The sequence below is a fragment of the Xenopus laevis genome, chromosome 2L, assembly GCF_017654675.1.
Source record: "Xenopus laevis strain J_2021 chromosome 2L, Xenopus_laevis_v10.1, whole genome shotgun sequence".
NCBI classification, from domain to species: Eukaryota; Metazoa; Chordata; class Amphibia; order Anura; family Pipidae; genus Xenopus; species Xenopus laevis.
Window position 1 is genome coordinate 146,079,205 of NC_054373.1, and position 13,003 is coordinate 146,092,207.

The window sequence follows — 13,003 nt, forward strand, 5'->3', positions numbered from 1 at the left end:
GAAGACAACAGTGGTGGATGATCGCAGAATCATTTCCATGGTGAAGAGAAACCTCATAAGACTCATAAGCATCAAAAATAGAAAGGCTAGATTTTGCTAAAAAACATCTAAAAAAGCCAGCACAGTTCTGGAAAAACATTCTTTGGACAGATGAAACCAAGATCAACCTCTACCAGGATGGCAAGAAAAAAGTATGGAGAAGGCGAGGAACAGCATCATCTGTAAAACATGGCGGAGGCAGTGTGATGGCTTGGGCGTGAATGGCTGCCAGTGGCACTAGGACACTAGTGTTTATCCATGATGTGACACAGGACAGAAGCAGCCAAATTAATTCTGAGGTGTTCAGAGACACTGTCTGCTCAAATCCAGCTAAATGCAGTCAAATTGATTGGGAGGCGTTTCATAATGACCCAAAACAAACGGCAAAACTAACCCAGGAGTTTATTAAAGCAAAGAAGTGGAATATTCTTGAATGGCCAAGTCAGTCACCTGATCTGAACCCGATTGAGCTGCATTTCACTTGGACACTAAACTCTGGACAGAAAGGCCAACAAACAAACAAAGCAGTAAAGGCCTGGCAGAGCATTAAAAGAAGGAAACCCAGAATCTGATGATGTCCATGAGTTCAAGACTTCAGGCTGTCATTGCCAGTAAAGGGTTTTCAACCAAGTATTACAAATGAACATTTTATTTTCAGTTTGTCAAATTTTGATTTGAGCCCCTGAAATGAAGCGATTGTGTTAAAAAAAGGCTTTAGTTCCTCACATTTTTATGCAATCTTTTTGTTCAACTCACTGAATTAAAGCTGAAAGTCTGCAGTTCAACTGCATCTGAGTTGTTTCATTTAAAATTCATTGTGGTAATGTACAGAACCAAAATTAGAAAAAAAAAAGTTGTCTGTCCAAATATTTATGAACCTAACTGTACAGTACACATAGAATATAAATGTCACAATAAAAAGCTGATAAGTAATTAATACAGATAATTACTACATTGCAGCACAGAAACCAGTGCAATTAGCATCAGAATTTAATAATCAGCATTGTAGCATCCACTTATATTACAGGCCAACCTCATTTTCTGCTTTATAATTTGCAATGACCCCTAAGCTTAGCTTCTCAACAATGTCGCAGACACTTTCCCAGGCGGTGACCCCCTGTGACAAGATGGAAGTCCTGGATCATTGCTGCTATTGACAAGCTGAAACTTTACACTGGTGCAATAAGTTCAGTATATAAAATATGGAATTTTTAGCCACATTCATTTTAAGGGTTTAGTTCTCCTTTGATATAAAGAATATAAAAGTCTTTCAAAAACACTTTCTATCCTTTGTTATCCAGAAACTGTGATAACTCTACCTGCCCTCCTGTTTTATTTTTTTTATAGAGACTGTAGAAATCAGTTTATTTGTGGACAAGAAATAAAATTTGGAGCTAGAACATTAAAACTGAAAGTGAAGATCTCTTCTAGACAACACAATATCATAAGGTATTCAGAAGTCCTTTGTTATTTTAACATCACAAAGGATGCTCTACTGACCAATTATGGATTTAGAAACTAAATTTGTGCAGCTCGACCACTTACCATTCGCTTTACTAGGAAGCAACTCAAATCTTGCCATTCAAGTGAACTGAGTCGGGCAATGGTTTTTGCAGCTACCACAAAGAGTGGCACTCAAAAGACTTGCATGTGCTATTGCCCTAGAGCAGTGATCCCCAATCAGTGGCTTGAAAGCAACATGCTGTTCCCAGTGGTCTCAAAACAGGTGCTTATTTTTTTAATTCCAGGCTTGATGGCAAGTTTTGGTTGCATAAAAACAGGTGTACCACCAAACAGTCCACATAGGGGCTACCATATAGACAAATTTTGCATGTTTGTGTTGTTCTCCAACTTTTTTTTTACATTTGAATGTGGCTCATGGGTAAAAAAGGTTGGGGACCCCTGCCCTAGAGCCAAGAAAGCAACATACCAATCACAGTAATTTGCTCACTGGCTGGCAAATGATTGCAATAGAGTCTATGGATAAAACATATCCATACAAATATGTATTTCAGGGCTGAATGTATGCCAATGTTTTACTGAACATTACTGAAATAAAATGAATTAAAAGCCCTACTTACAGAGTTTAACTTTAAATGTGATCACATTTTAAATGTATTTATTGACTCAACTAAAGGAGAAGTTGTGGCATTCACAGATTTTCAATCTTGCGTTTTATTAAGTCATGGAAACATTATGTAACTTCTGCAGCATGGGATTAACCTTTTCAAAGACTTCCATATTTTGCTGTTGATTGATTAGTACCAAATTCTTCTAATGACCACAAATGGATGCGGCACCAAGAGGAAGCAGTACAACTCCTTTCATTACAGACTCATCACAGATACAGTAGAGCAGAAAACCACCTTTCTGCATCTGTACCAACCTAAGCAGTTAATTATTCCTTACAATGGTGCAGGGATGCACTTCTATGTCTATCACAGTATTCGTATAACATGTCAGTTAGGCCTTGTAGTGATTTGACGCTCACAATATTCAGATGCCTTTTAAAGCAACCAACTGCTAGTATTTCTGTCATCATCTATAAATTAGAAGCAAAAATGGCAATGAAAGAAATAACTGGACAGCACCAGAATAGAAATTCCTGAAAACAAGTTAAAATACACAATGCACATCTATGCATCTTTCTAAACAGTGCCAAGCTACACAACACCTGAAGGCACTTTCATGTGAATGGACCGTTAGGTGTCTATATTGTAACAAACAAATGTGCTCACATGTTAAGATATTTAAAATACCCGACAGATGTATCCAATTGGTAAAAAGTCTGCAGTTACTGTGACTAAATCTGGAACTGTAAGATACTGAATGGTGCAGATGGAGCACACCTTATTAAAGTATTTGGCACAAATGGCCAAAACCTTTTCAGACAATATGAATCGAATGGTGTACTGCATGTTTTCTATAAAGTCTGTTCCATCTCTTTTTCTCACATAGCAATATATGTCACAGAAAGGCCAATTAATGTCAACTTAAACATTAACCTTTAAATTCTCTGCAAGCTCCTCTCAGCTTTTGCTCTTCTCATACACTATGAAGCCATGACATCACAGATGCCCTAGATAAAGAAGTCCACCTGTAGCCCACGTAACCTGTGAAGTTATTATAAAGTGGTCTAAAGTGCCCAAAACTAGACATACAGTGAAATACATTATAACACATGCAATGTATGATTTCTCCTTTATCTGCAGTGAAGACACAATGACTTTAAATAAAAATATTAAATAAGAAACCTGGACTCAAAACTATCAAATATATGGACAGATTTAGAATACACAAAGCAATGAAATGCAGACTGAACACCATTAAAAAAAGAGAGAGTAGCAAATAGTTAAAACACGGAAATACACTAAATTTAATTAATTAATCCACCTCACTTGAATGGGCCACTATAAATTTAAAATGGGAGGTGGGGGTACTACAGCCCTCTACCAAGTTCACCTGTAAAAGTATCAGCTTTCACCACTCTTATCTGTTTCTTTGGAGTGAATTGTGTACATAAATGTTTGGTCAATAGTGAAGTCTGCAGGTAAGTTGCCCCGGTGAATTGCAATATGCTCTCCCATGAGGTTTAGGGTGGAGCTGTAATGTCCACAAACAGTACACCTGTACATCAGGGCCCCTGCATGTGTCTTCAGGTGGCACTTTATGGTTGAGCGACCACGGAAGAACTTGTGACATACTTTGCACTGGTACGGCTTTTCGCCAGTGTGAATGCGCCGATGGTAATTGAACTCACTGGTGTGGGAGAAAGATTTTCCACACACTTTACAAGTGTACTTGCTGTGGCCTGTCTGTCCTGAAAGTAAATGCTCATCTACAGGAAAATCCTCGGACAATTTTCTCTTAGAAGTTCCCAGTTGAACGTGAGCAAAGTCAGGAAACCCAGGGCGGTCTGAAGGAATGCTGCCACATCGATGCTGGGCTAAATGTTGCCGATGTGCAGATTCCGATTTGAAGCCTTGGGAGCAGAGGTGGCAGCGAAAGAGAGGCTCGTCTAGGCTTTGGTGAACAGCCATGTGTTTCTCTAGAAGGTGCCGTTCAAGGAAGCTGCTAGCACAGAGTGAGCATGAGAAAACAGATATAGACATGTGAGAGAAGACGTGCCACATCAATCCACAGAGTGTCAAATGCCGTTGTTCACACAAATTGCAAGATAATCCTTTTGGGTTAAGATGTTCCAGGGCATGTGATCGTACAGAGTGGAAATCTCTTAGCATTGTCCTGTGACAGGCTCCACAGGGTAGTTCAGTACCCATTGCCCCAACAAATGCATTTACTTCACCTGGAAGTGGCTGACCTGGTTGTACAATAATATTGTGCTCTGATACTGCTCCTTCTTGTCCACGATGGAGAGTGAGCTGCCACTGGCTGAAAAACTTATCCTCACACATATCACAGGAAAACAGAAAAATACCTATGTGAGACAAGACATGAGTAACCATAGCACCACGGTCATGAAAGCGAGCCTGGCAAACCTTGCAGCTGCCGGTGCGGGGGTCTACATGTTCCCTCGCATGTTGACGAATGTGCTGCAAGTTTGGTTCCAGTACTTTCTTGCACACTTGGCATGGCATTGCTTTGCTACTTCGTGATTCTCCTTGTCCAAATATGAGCAGCTCATCTTCACTGCCATCACTAAGTTCAATCACTTCTCCTGAAGGTCCTGAATCTTCATCGCCACCCTCATCAAACTGCAGCTCCTCTTCTTCCAGCTCTTCAAGGTGTAGCTCTCCCATTGCCTCAAAGCCCCCTGGAGATTCCTTTGGGTTTACATTTATGGAAGTATCCCCAGAAAAGTATCCACTTTTGTTGTACTCCCCATTATGCTGGGGTTTGTACTGCTGGCAGGTACTTGTTGGGACAAACCCAGAATTAACTGAACATTGAGAGGACTGGTATCTCCCTGATGTGCTTTGCTCTTCAGATTTAGCATGTAGCACAAAGCTTGGTGCTTGATTTAAATTAGCCTCCTGTTCCTCACCTTTAAAGCATGCTAAATTATCTCCTTGCCCAGTTAAACTTTTATCAGTATTAGATAGGTGATTATCCAATCCATTGCGTTTTGACTCACCATGGCTTTGCTCTGTGGAGGCAACACTCAATGTGCTTGAGCGGCCTTCACTTGAGGACACAGAACATTGATTCTTCTGTCCAGATGAACCCTCTAAGTCAGGAAAAGTTGCATGGCAGGCTTTCAGTAAATCTTCCATTCCAAGTTTTTCTGCAACTTCATAAATGACGCCAACATTTATCAGATCAGTGAACAGCTCAGAAGTGTAGATGAAGCTTAACACTTTTTCAAAGTTAGTGGAGGTTATGAAGTCCACAACATATGTACGAGCTACATCCAGTTCAGTGCTTAAGAACAGCTTGTGGAAATAAGTTGCTGCAGAGCCTAACACAGCTTTGTGAGCCGCAAAGGATCGGTTCCCCACAACAATAGTAACATCACATAATGTCTCTGACAGCCTTGCTTTGTTTAATTCTCGCAGCAAGTTGCTGGGATGGTCGCTGCTGTTTAGTTTGATCCTCATACCCATCTTTAGTTTCCAGCGGCAGGAGGGAACCCCTGCAAACCAGTAAGGGAAGTACCTGTAAAACAATTACATAATGCAATTAACTAAGTGTTAAATAATACTTTTATAAGCTATATTTGCATGTGATTATTTCATACATAGAAAACACAGTATAAAAACAGTTATATCCCCTTTTTTTTATTAAGCAAAACTTGAGGGCTTACTTTGTTTCAATAGCCAGATCCAGAAAATAGAAAATTATAAACAAATAGTATTTCACTGCAATCATATCTGCAAACAACATCTAATGTTTTTTAAATTAATTTAAATTGGAAAGCTGGTTAGTTAGATTAGGTTAGAATTACATTTTCTTTCATTATGTAAAAAAATGAAAGCTTTCCTTTAAAAAATGCTTTCCCAAACACAAGTTCCCTTCCAGCAAGGCTTCGCCTTTCACGTCAGACGTCCAATCCAATTACAACGGTTTAGTTAGGTAGGAAAAAACCACAGCAGATATGACTGCAAAGTGCGTAACAACACGTTTTGGGTATAGAACCCTTTATCAAAGGTTTTATACCCAAAACATGTCTTGTTAATAAACACACTTTGCAGTCATATCTGCTGTGGCTTTTTCCTAGCTAACAAAAAAGTTATAATTGAAAGATCTCCTTTAAGTTTACAAGATCACACTACATAGTAAGTTGAAAATAAATACACGCCCATCAAGTTCAACAATTTATGTGAATCTAAAACCTGCCTTATTGTTGATCCAGAGGAAGGCAAAAAATACCTTCTGAACTCTCTCCAATTTGCTTCAGAGGGGGAAACATTCCTTCCTGATGGCAATAGGACCCATTCCTGGACGAAATTGTACTAAGAACTATTGTATTACATCACTTTCAAAAAAAGGCATCCAACCCTTTCTTGAAACTATCCAATGTATTAGCCAACCGATTCAGGGAGAGAATTCAACAACATCATAACTCTCATTGTAACAAACCCTTTCCAAATATTTAGATTAATTTCTGTTGTTCTAATTGTAATGTATGCCATTCTGTCTGCTGGAAGGAATACTAGTAAAGCATCAGAGATTATTATATGATCCCCTTATATATTAAATTACGATCATAAACCCCAATAGGTAGATGTAATAGAGTCTTCTCAGGTCTCAAAGTGAAGGGGTCCAGGTGCACCGCCCTGAACCTTCAGCTGAGGGAGTGGATAACTGGTTGTAGAAATTGAGGAGGCACTTCTAGTAACCGTATCCTGTATCAACAGGATCCTTAATCATAGGCTCTATGATAGCCTATGATTAAGTATCCTGTTGATACGAAATGCGTTAGGCTGTGTCCTAGTGTTCTCCAATAAATATATACTTTTTAAATGAAAAGTCTGTCTGGAAGTCTGGTTCCTAGAAGTGCCTGCTCAATTTCTACAAACCCCTTATATATTATTACAGTATTTAAGTGCCCCTTAAGTGCCCCTAAAACTAAAATATACAACTAAAACCACAGAAGAATTATAATGAATGTATATAGCAAATTTCCTTGGAATTATACTTTCTTTTATTAGGCAACACTGTTATTTTTTGAGTTGACATTCCCTTAAAGAAATATAATGAACCATCCAGGTACTTGACTGTGCTAAAATCTCAAGCCCTTGTTAAGGGGCAAATGCTCTATGTTTTTTTTCTCGATTCAGCTGAAGTTTGAAAAATCGAAAGGAAGGTTTCTTGTGCTTTTTTGCTGTTTATATCTAGGGTATTTATCATTCAAGGTTTGAGTATCTGTCTATCAATGGCCCAAGCATTGTGTGATTTGTTCGCTTTACTACTTTATATTAATCTTAATGGTTAGTTGCAGGTGGGAAGATTGGCAAGGGTGATCATTCATCCAACATAGGCTAATAATCTGCACGTCTATGGCCAGCTTTAAAGCATAAGTAAACCTTTAGAATAAGTGAATGTAAAATTGATGAAGGTGCTATTATAAGCACTTTTGTCACTTACATTCATTATTTATTTTGTTTTTAATCCAAGAAATTAAAGGATACACGTACTTTTAATATGAATGAATTTTGTTACAACAGTGCCACCTGGTCAATTTCCAACCAGTCTGACGACCAAGTAGTCAAGGAAGTTGTCGGGAGAAAGAAAGAGGCTGTTCTTCTGCTTAAGTACGTGTATCCTTTAATATCTTGTAATAAAAACAAAATAAATAATGAATGTGAATGACAAAAGTGCTTATAATAATACTATTCATTTATTTTAAAGGTTTACTTTAAATAAATCCACCTTTAGTGGATTGACACATTTCCATTTAAATACACGCGGATATGGATCTCAGCAGGTTTGAGCTACACGATTTAACTTAGCAAAAAAAAAAAACTCCAAAGGAGACAAATTGACGAATAAAAAAATTGACTAATGCAATTTTTAGTTGAGATCTAACTGCATTTCTTGATTAATCAGCTCCTAAGTCTATTCCTGCATTCTCCACTTAGAAATACAAATAGGCTGTAGAGCCGAGATACACAAAATGTCGGGATGTAGACCACTGACATTATAAATCACAGAATTTTTTTAAACAAATGACTTTCAACATAGTAAAAAGTACTAATTAAAAAGCAAAGCAGTTCCATACTAAATCTCTGCACAGACGTATTCTGGCAAAACAATCCAGTACATGGTCAGCACCGTCAATTATGAATAATTACATAAATAGCAAAATGTCAGGATTGCATGTTTATCTGAAAAATTGCCACTTTCACCAAATTAATCCAAGCTACACTTTCAGAAGAATAGTAGCCTTCATTTTAATATGTACTTATTGATACAAAATTCTCCAGCAATATATTATTCATCATAGGGGTTTAGTCATACTATAAGGTCATGCATGGGGTAATGAAAGTTGCAAAGTCTCCAGCCAGCTATTAACCCACAGCAAACAATTAGACTTTTGCATTCAAAGAGGTGATCGACACACACTACCTGACCGTTGCTGTGGGTTGCTAGACCTGGCACATGCATCTAGTACAATCTATGCAACTTTTATTTTAATAGCCCAAAACATACCGGTCACATCAAGGCAAAGTGGTTTTGGTATGTCCTAACGATTTTACATACATCCTCAGCCAAGAATGAGTGGGATGTGACGTGGTAAGTGAAGCATAGCCAGCCTTCCAAACTAATAAAAAACTTGGTTTGCTTCATAAAAAAAGTATAATCTTTGTAAAATGGGTAGAATAGGTCAGTACAATATAATGAATGATAGTATCATATTTTGCAAATGGTTTGTACTTACCATGAGATATTGCTGGTAGCATTAATTTAAAGGATAAGTAGAGCTAAAAATAATTTTCCTAATAAAAGAAAAGATAATTCTAAGCAACTTTGCAATATGCACGCATTAAACATTTTCAGCGCTTTTACAGCTATTTGTAAAAACAATTGCAATTGAAAGCAGCATTTGCCTCCTAGTTTTTACTTTTAAACAATGCTGCAAATTTCTGTCAGCAAAGTCAGGTCTTTTAATCAGCGGCTATGTCTTAAGGTGGCCATACATGGATAGATCCGCTCGTTTGGCGATCTCCCTCCGATATGCCCACCTTGAGGTGGGCAATATCGGGCTGATCCGATCGTGGGCCCTAGGGCCCAACGATCGGATCCTAGCGTTCGCAAACGGGCGGTCGGATCGCGGGACTGCATCTACGAACAGATGTGGCCGCGATCCGAGGGGATTTTTAATCCCATCGGATCGAGATCTGGCCAACTTTCTGACAGATCTCGATCGGGGAAGCCCGTCGGGGGCCCCCATACACGGGCCAATAAGCTGCCGACTCGGTCTGTTGGCAGCTTTTATCGGCCCGTGTATGGCCACCTTTACATTGTATCTAGTCTGAGCCACCAGAGAAGAGACAAGAACGGGACAGAAACACTGCTTTCAATAGCAATACATGTGCAAATCACTTAAAAACCATAAGAGATTTGTAACAAATGTAAATTGAAAAGTTGCTTAGAATTGTTTTTTTTTTTATTAGGCAAATTATTTTTTGGGGTTAACATTGCCTTTAAATTAAAGAAAATTCAATGGCTCCATAGCATAACTAAAATGCGCTATAAACAGAAAGAATATGTGCACTAGAACTTGCATTTATAGTTTACTGTTATTTTGGGTCAAACCTATGACATTACCGATGTCACCCTTTTCCTCCACTCTGTATGTTGTGCTGCTAGGCTTGTTGCATTTGCAGTGCCACTGACCATGAGCTTTGGTAACTCTTACTTACTCTATAGAATTGTAAACAGTCATTGAACACAATTTTTTTAATAATAGAAAAGTTTCAGAAGAAAACAATATAATGAATAAAAAAAAGGTACAATTTCTGAAACAATGAAGTTACTCCTCACTATTCCTCTCTCAGCAGATCTCTCTTCATAAAAACCAAAAGTGGCAAGGAAAAAAACGTTTTAGTCTTTTAACTTTCTCCTGCCGATCTTCACACAGTCTCTCAGCTGTGTTCAAAAAAATCTCCAAAATTTGTAAACAGATCAGCGCCTATGGCAACGGAGAAGAAAAACAGAAAACCAAAATAGTGCAGTATGCTTGGATATTTGGACTGCACCCGGTGTTTAAAAATCTCTTTATAAGGTGTGTTTCCCCTTTAAATCTTCCACTGCTGTTGAAAGCATGTACAAGAAAGATCTCTTTATATCCAAGTAGTTGTATCCACCATTTGGCTAAAAGGCCTAATTACAAGCCAAAATTAAGGTATATTGCCCGTAGTATTAGCACGCCTGCGACCTGAAGACTTGATGTGGCAGTTTGACTGAACCCGCCCATCACTAGTACCTGCATCTTCTTGCTCTGTATGCTACTTCTGTGCAGTACTTTTGGTTCCAAGACAGGGAATCCTCAGGAATAGAGGAATGTACTTCCCTAGACTGTCCCGTGACCCAACCTGCAATGGTTGGCCAAATTTCTACCGGAACCAATCCAACTGGCATTAAACCCACGGGTCACCGCAAAAAAGTTGAAAGAAATGATAATTTCTGCAACATTTAAATCAGAATTTTGTCTCTTTTACTAAAGAGAGAACAACATGCTCAGTACACTAGAAATAGCACCTAGTCTCTCAGACACCCCTGAGTGTTCTACAGCTGGACCTGAGCTAGATTCCTGCGCGAGTCCACTTTTTGGAACCCGTACCATTCTGACGCAAAAGTACCTTATCCGCAACCCGCTCACCATCAAGCATCAGGAAGTGCTGTCATTGTAAACAGGAAATGACATCATCAGAAGTAGGCGTGACCAGAAAAAAGGAGTAAAAATCGATATTGAGAAGACCCACGGCCTGTCCGGCGACTAGTTACCACCTTTTCCCAAATGTTTTACCAGCCGGTGGGAGGCGGGAACAAAAAGGGGCGGTTAGTGGCGTCAAAAGGGGCGGGCCGTGACACAAAAGGGGGTGTGGCTATGGTGCTGAGATTTTCAGACGGGGGACAAAGTCAGCAAAGCTAAATTTACTGGGGATTGGGGGCAGGCCGAGGGGTCTTTTTGAAGGGTATAACAAATTTACCGGCAGCTACATTGCGGTAAATTTGTAATACCGGCCTTGGCAGGTGTTTTACCGGCTAGGCTGGTAAAATACTGGCCGGGTGGCAACCCTACCGGCGACCCCGTAGACCCGCTGCTATACCCACACCTGGAACTTCTACCTGCAACTAGCAGGTTTTTGCGGGTACCCTAAGCACTGATTGGGGGGCCCATCAATTTAAGTTTAATTTAGAAGTGATGCAGATGGGACACTTATTTCATGTTTTGCTTGGAGGTCCGGACTGAGAATTAAAATAGGCACTGGTATTTTAGGTACACAGAGGCCCAAACAGCCCCCACCAGCCCACTAAATACTGACTGTCTATGGGACCTTATAACAGCCCCTCTGGCATTTGCCAGAACCCACAGATTGCCAGTCTGGGCCTCTTTGCTTGATATTCCAGGTCAAGCTTTCAAATATCTTTTGTTTTTTCTTAAGAACACACTGTGTCACACAAGCTTTCAAATATCTTTGACCTGATCAGGAGCCGTCAGTGAGATCTTGACTAAATGTTTGGTCTCAAAGGAGACCCGAGACAAAAAAGTATGTGAATATCAGAAAATGAAGGGGGTGGGGGAGGCAGCTGTGTGCCTGTTGCAGCCATTAGTAAACAATTACACACACTTACATGTGACATGATACTCCTGATTAAACGCACATCTATAGATAGTAATACAATAACAGGATAATAAATCCAACTGAATACACTTTTTCCTAATGTCCTACGTTTTAAAACAGCCCACAGTGCTGATAACACAGGAGGGTCACGATCTATTTGTACAGGAGCAGCATCGCGTATAAACAACTTCACACACAGTTGATGGAGGCTCCTGGCACAGTTCTAATGAGAATGAGCGCGAAGCCAGCGAGACTTTATACGAGCGGCCTTATGAAACTTGCGTGCGTACGAAGCGATCCAGCCGTCACGTTCCCTTACCAGAGTCTCGGTTGTTCCACTCCGGCAGGGCACACAAAGACAGTTCGGGGCGTCCGGCCTGCGCTGCTGGTAACGACAGTGGCACAATCGTATCAAAGAGCGACACCCTCTCGCCTTAGCTGCACCGAGAGCCACAGCGCGCCCCCTGGAGTCTGGAGGATGCAATGCAGCCAATGGAACGGAACGTGACGTCTTATTAACCAATTGCGCCGCCGTATGGTTCATTCTCATGGTAAATTCTCTGCAGCCTGATCATTTGTTTACTAAGCAAAACGGACTTATTTGACTAACCGAAATCTCCACATAATTAACAGTGTATGTGATATTATTAAATAGATAGACACCACAAATTAAATCTTTTTTTTTTTACATTTAAAGCTTTTTTTTTACATTTTTTTACATTTTGCCTATCCCTTCCCCATGTTCCTGGATGAGGGGGCTGCTATATTTGTCCAGGCGCGTTTCAGGGGCTGCTGCTGTCACCCCCTCCTCCCACTTTGGGTTTCCACTTTTTTTGGAAAAAATACCAGCCTTCCTGTATAGATTTAGATTTTTTCCCTATTAATTACACTGGGGTCAAGCATCATTTTCACCGGTCAGACCAGTAAAATACCGGCCTCTGTGATTCTAACTTGTAGCGTTGCAGCGGTTCAAGGAGGGGCCGCATCGCTATTACGCTCGCTGCACTAGAAGAGCCAAATTTCCTTTTTAAAAAAACGGAAATTCAGCTATTAGGGTAAGTCCACACTGGGCATTTTGGGGAGATTTGGTCGCCTGGCGACTAATCGCCTAGTTTTTGCGGCGACCAATCTCCCCAAACCCTGACTCTGCGCCGGCTTAAAATTAAAAAACGCCGGTGCTAATCACACGTGGGGGTGCGTTTTCCGAAGTC

At 40.0% G+C, this 13,003-nt stretch overlaps 1 protein-coding gene across 5 annotated transcripts; it reads right to left on the reverse strand.

Annotated features, from left to right (window-relative positions):
- Positions 1–3,223: 3,223 nt before the first annotated feature.
- On the reverse strand, positions 3,224–12,264 carry zbtb39.L (zinc finger and BTB domain containing 39 L homeolog). Of its 5 annotated transcripts, none has more exons than XM_018247452.2 (2): positions 12,112–12,264; positions 3,224–5,655 (listed from the first exon to the last, which is right to left on the reverse strand). In XM_018247452.2, the coding sequence occupies exon 2, from the start codon at positions 5,601–5,603 to the stop codon at positions 3,513–3,515; it is 2,091 nt and encodes a 696-aa protein (XP_018102941.1). In that variant the 5' UTR covers positions 5,604–5,655; positions 12,112–12,264; the 3' UTR covers positions 3,224–3,512. The 5 variants fall into 5 exon arrangements, with proteins under 5 accessions (XP_018102941.1, XP_018102943.1, XP_041438462.1 ...); XM_018247454.2 differs by having other exon boundaries at positions 11,990–12,127; XM_041582528.1 differs by lacking the exon at positions 12,112–12,264 and adding an exon at positions 11,803–12,105.
- Positions 12,265–13,003: the final 739 nt, after the last annotated feature.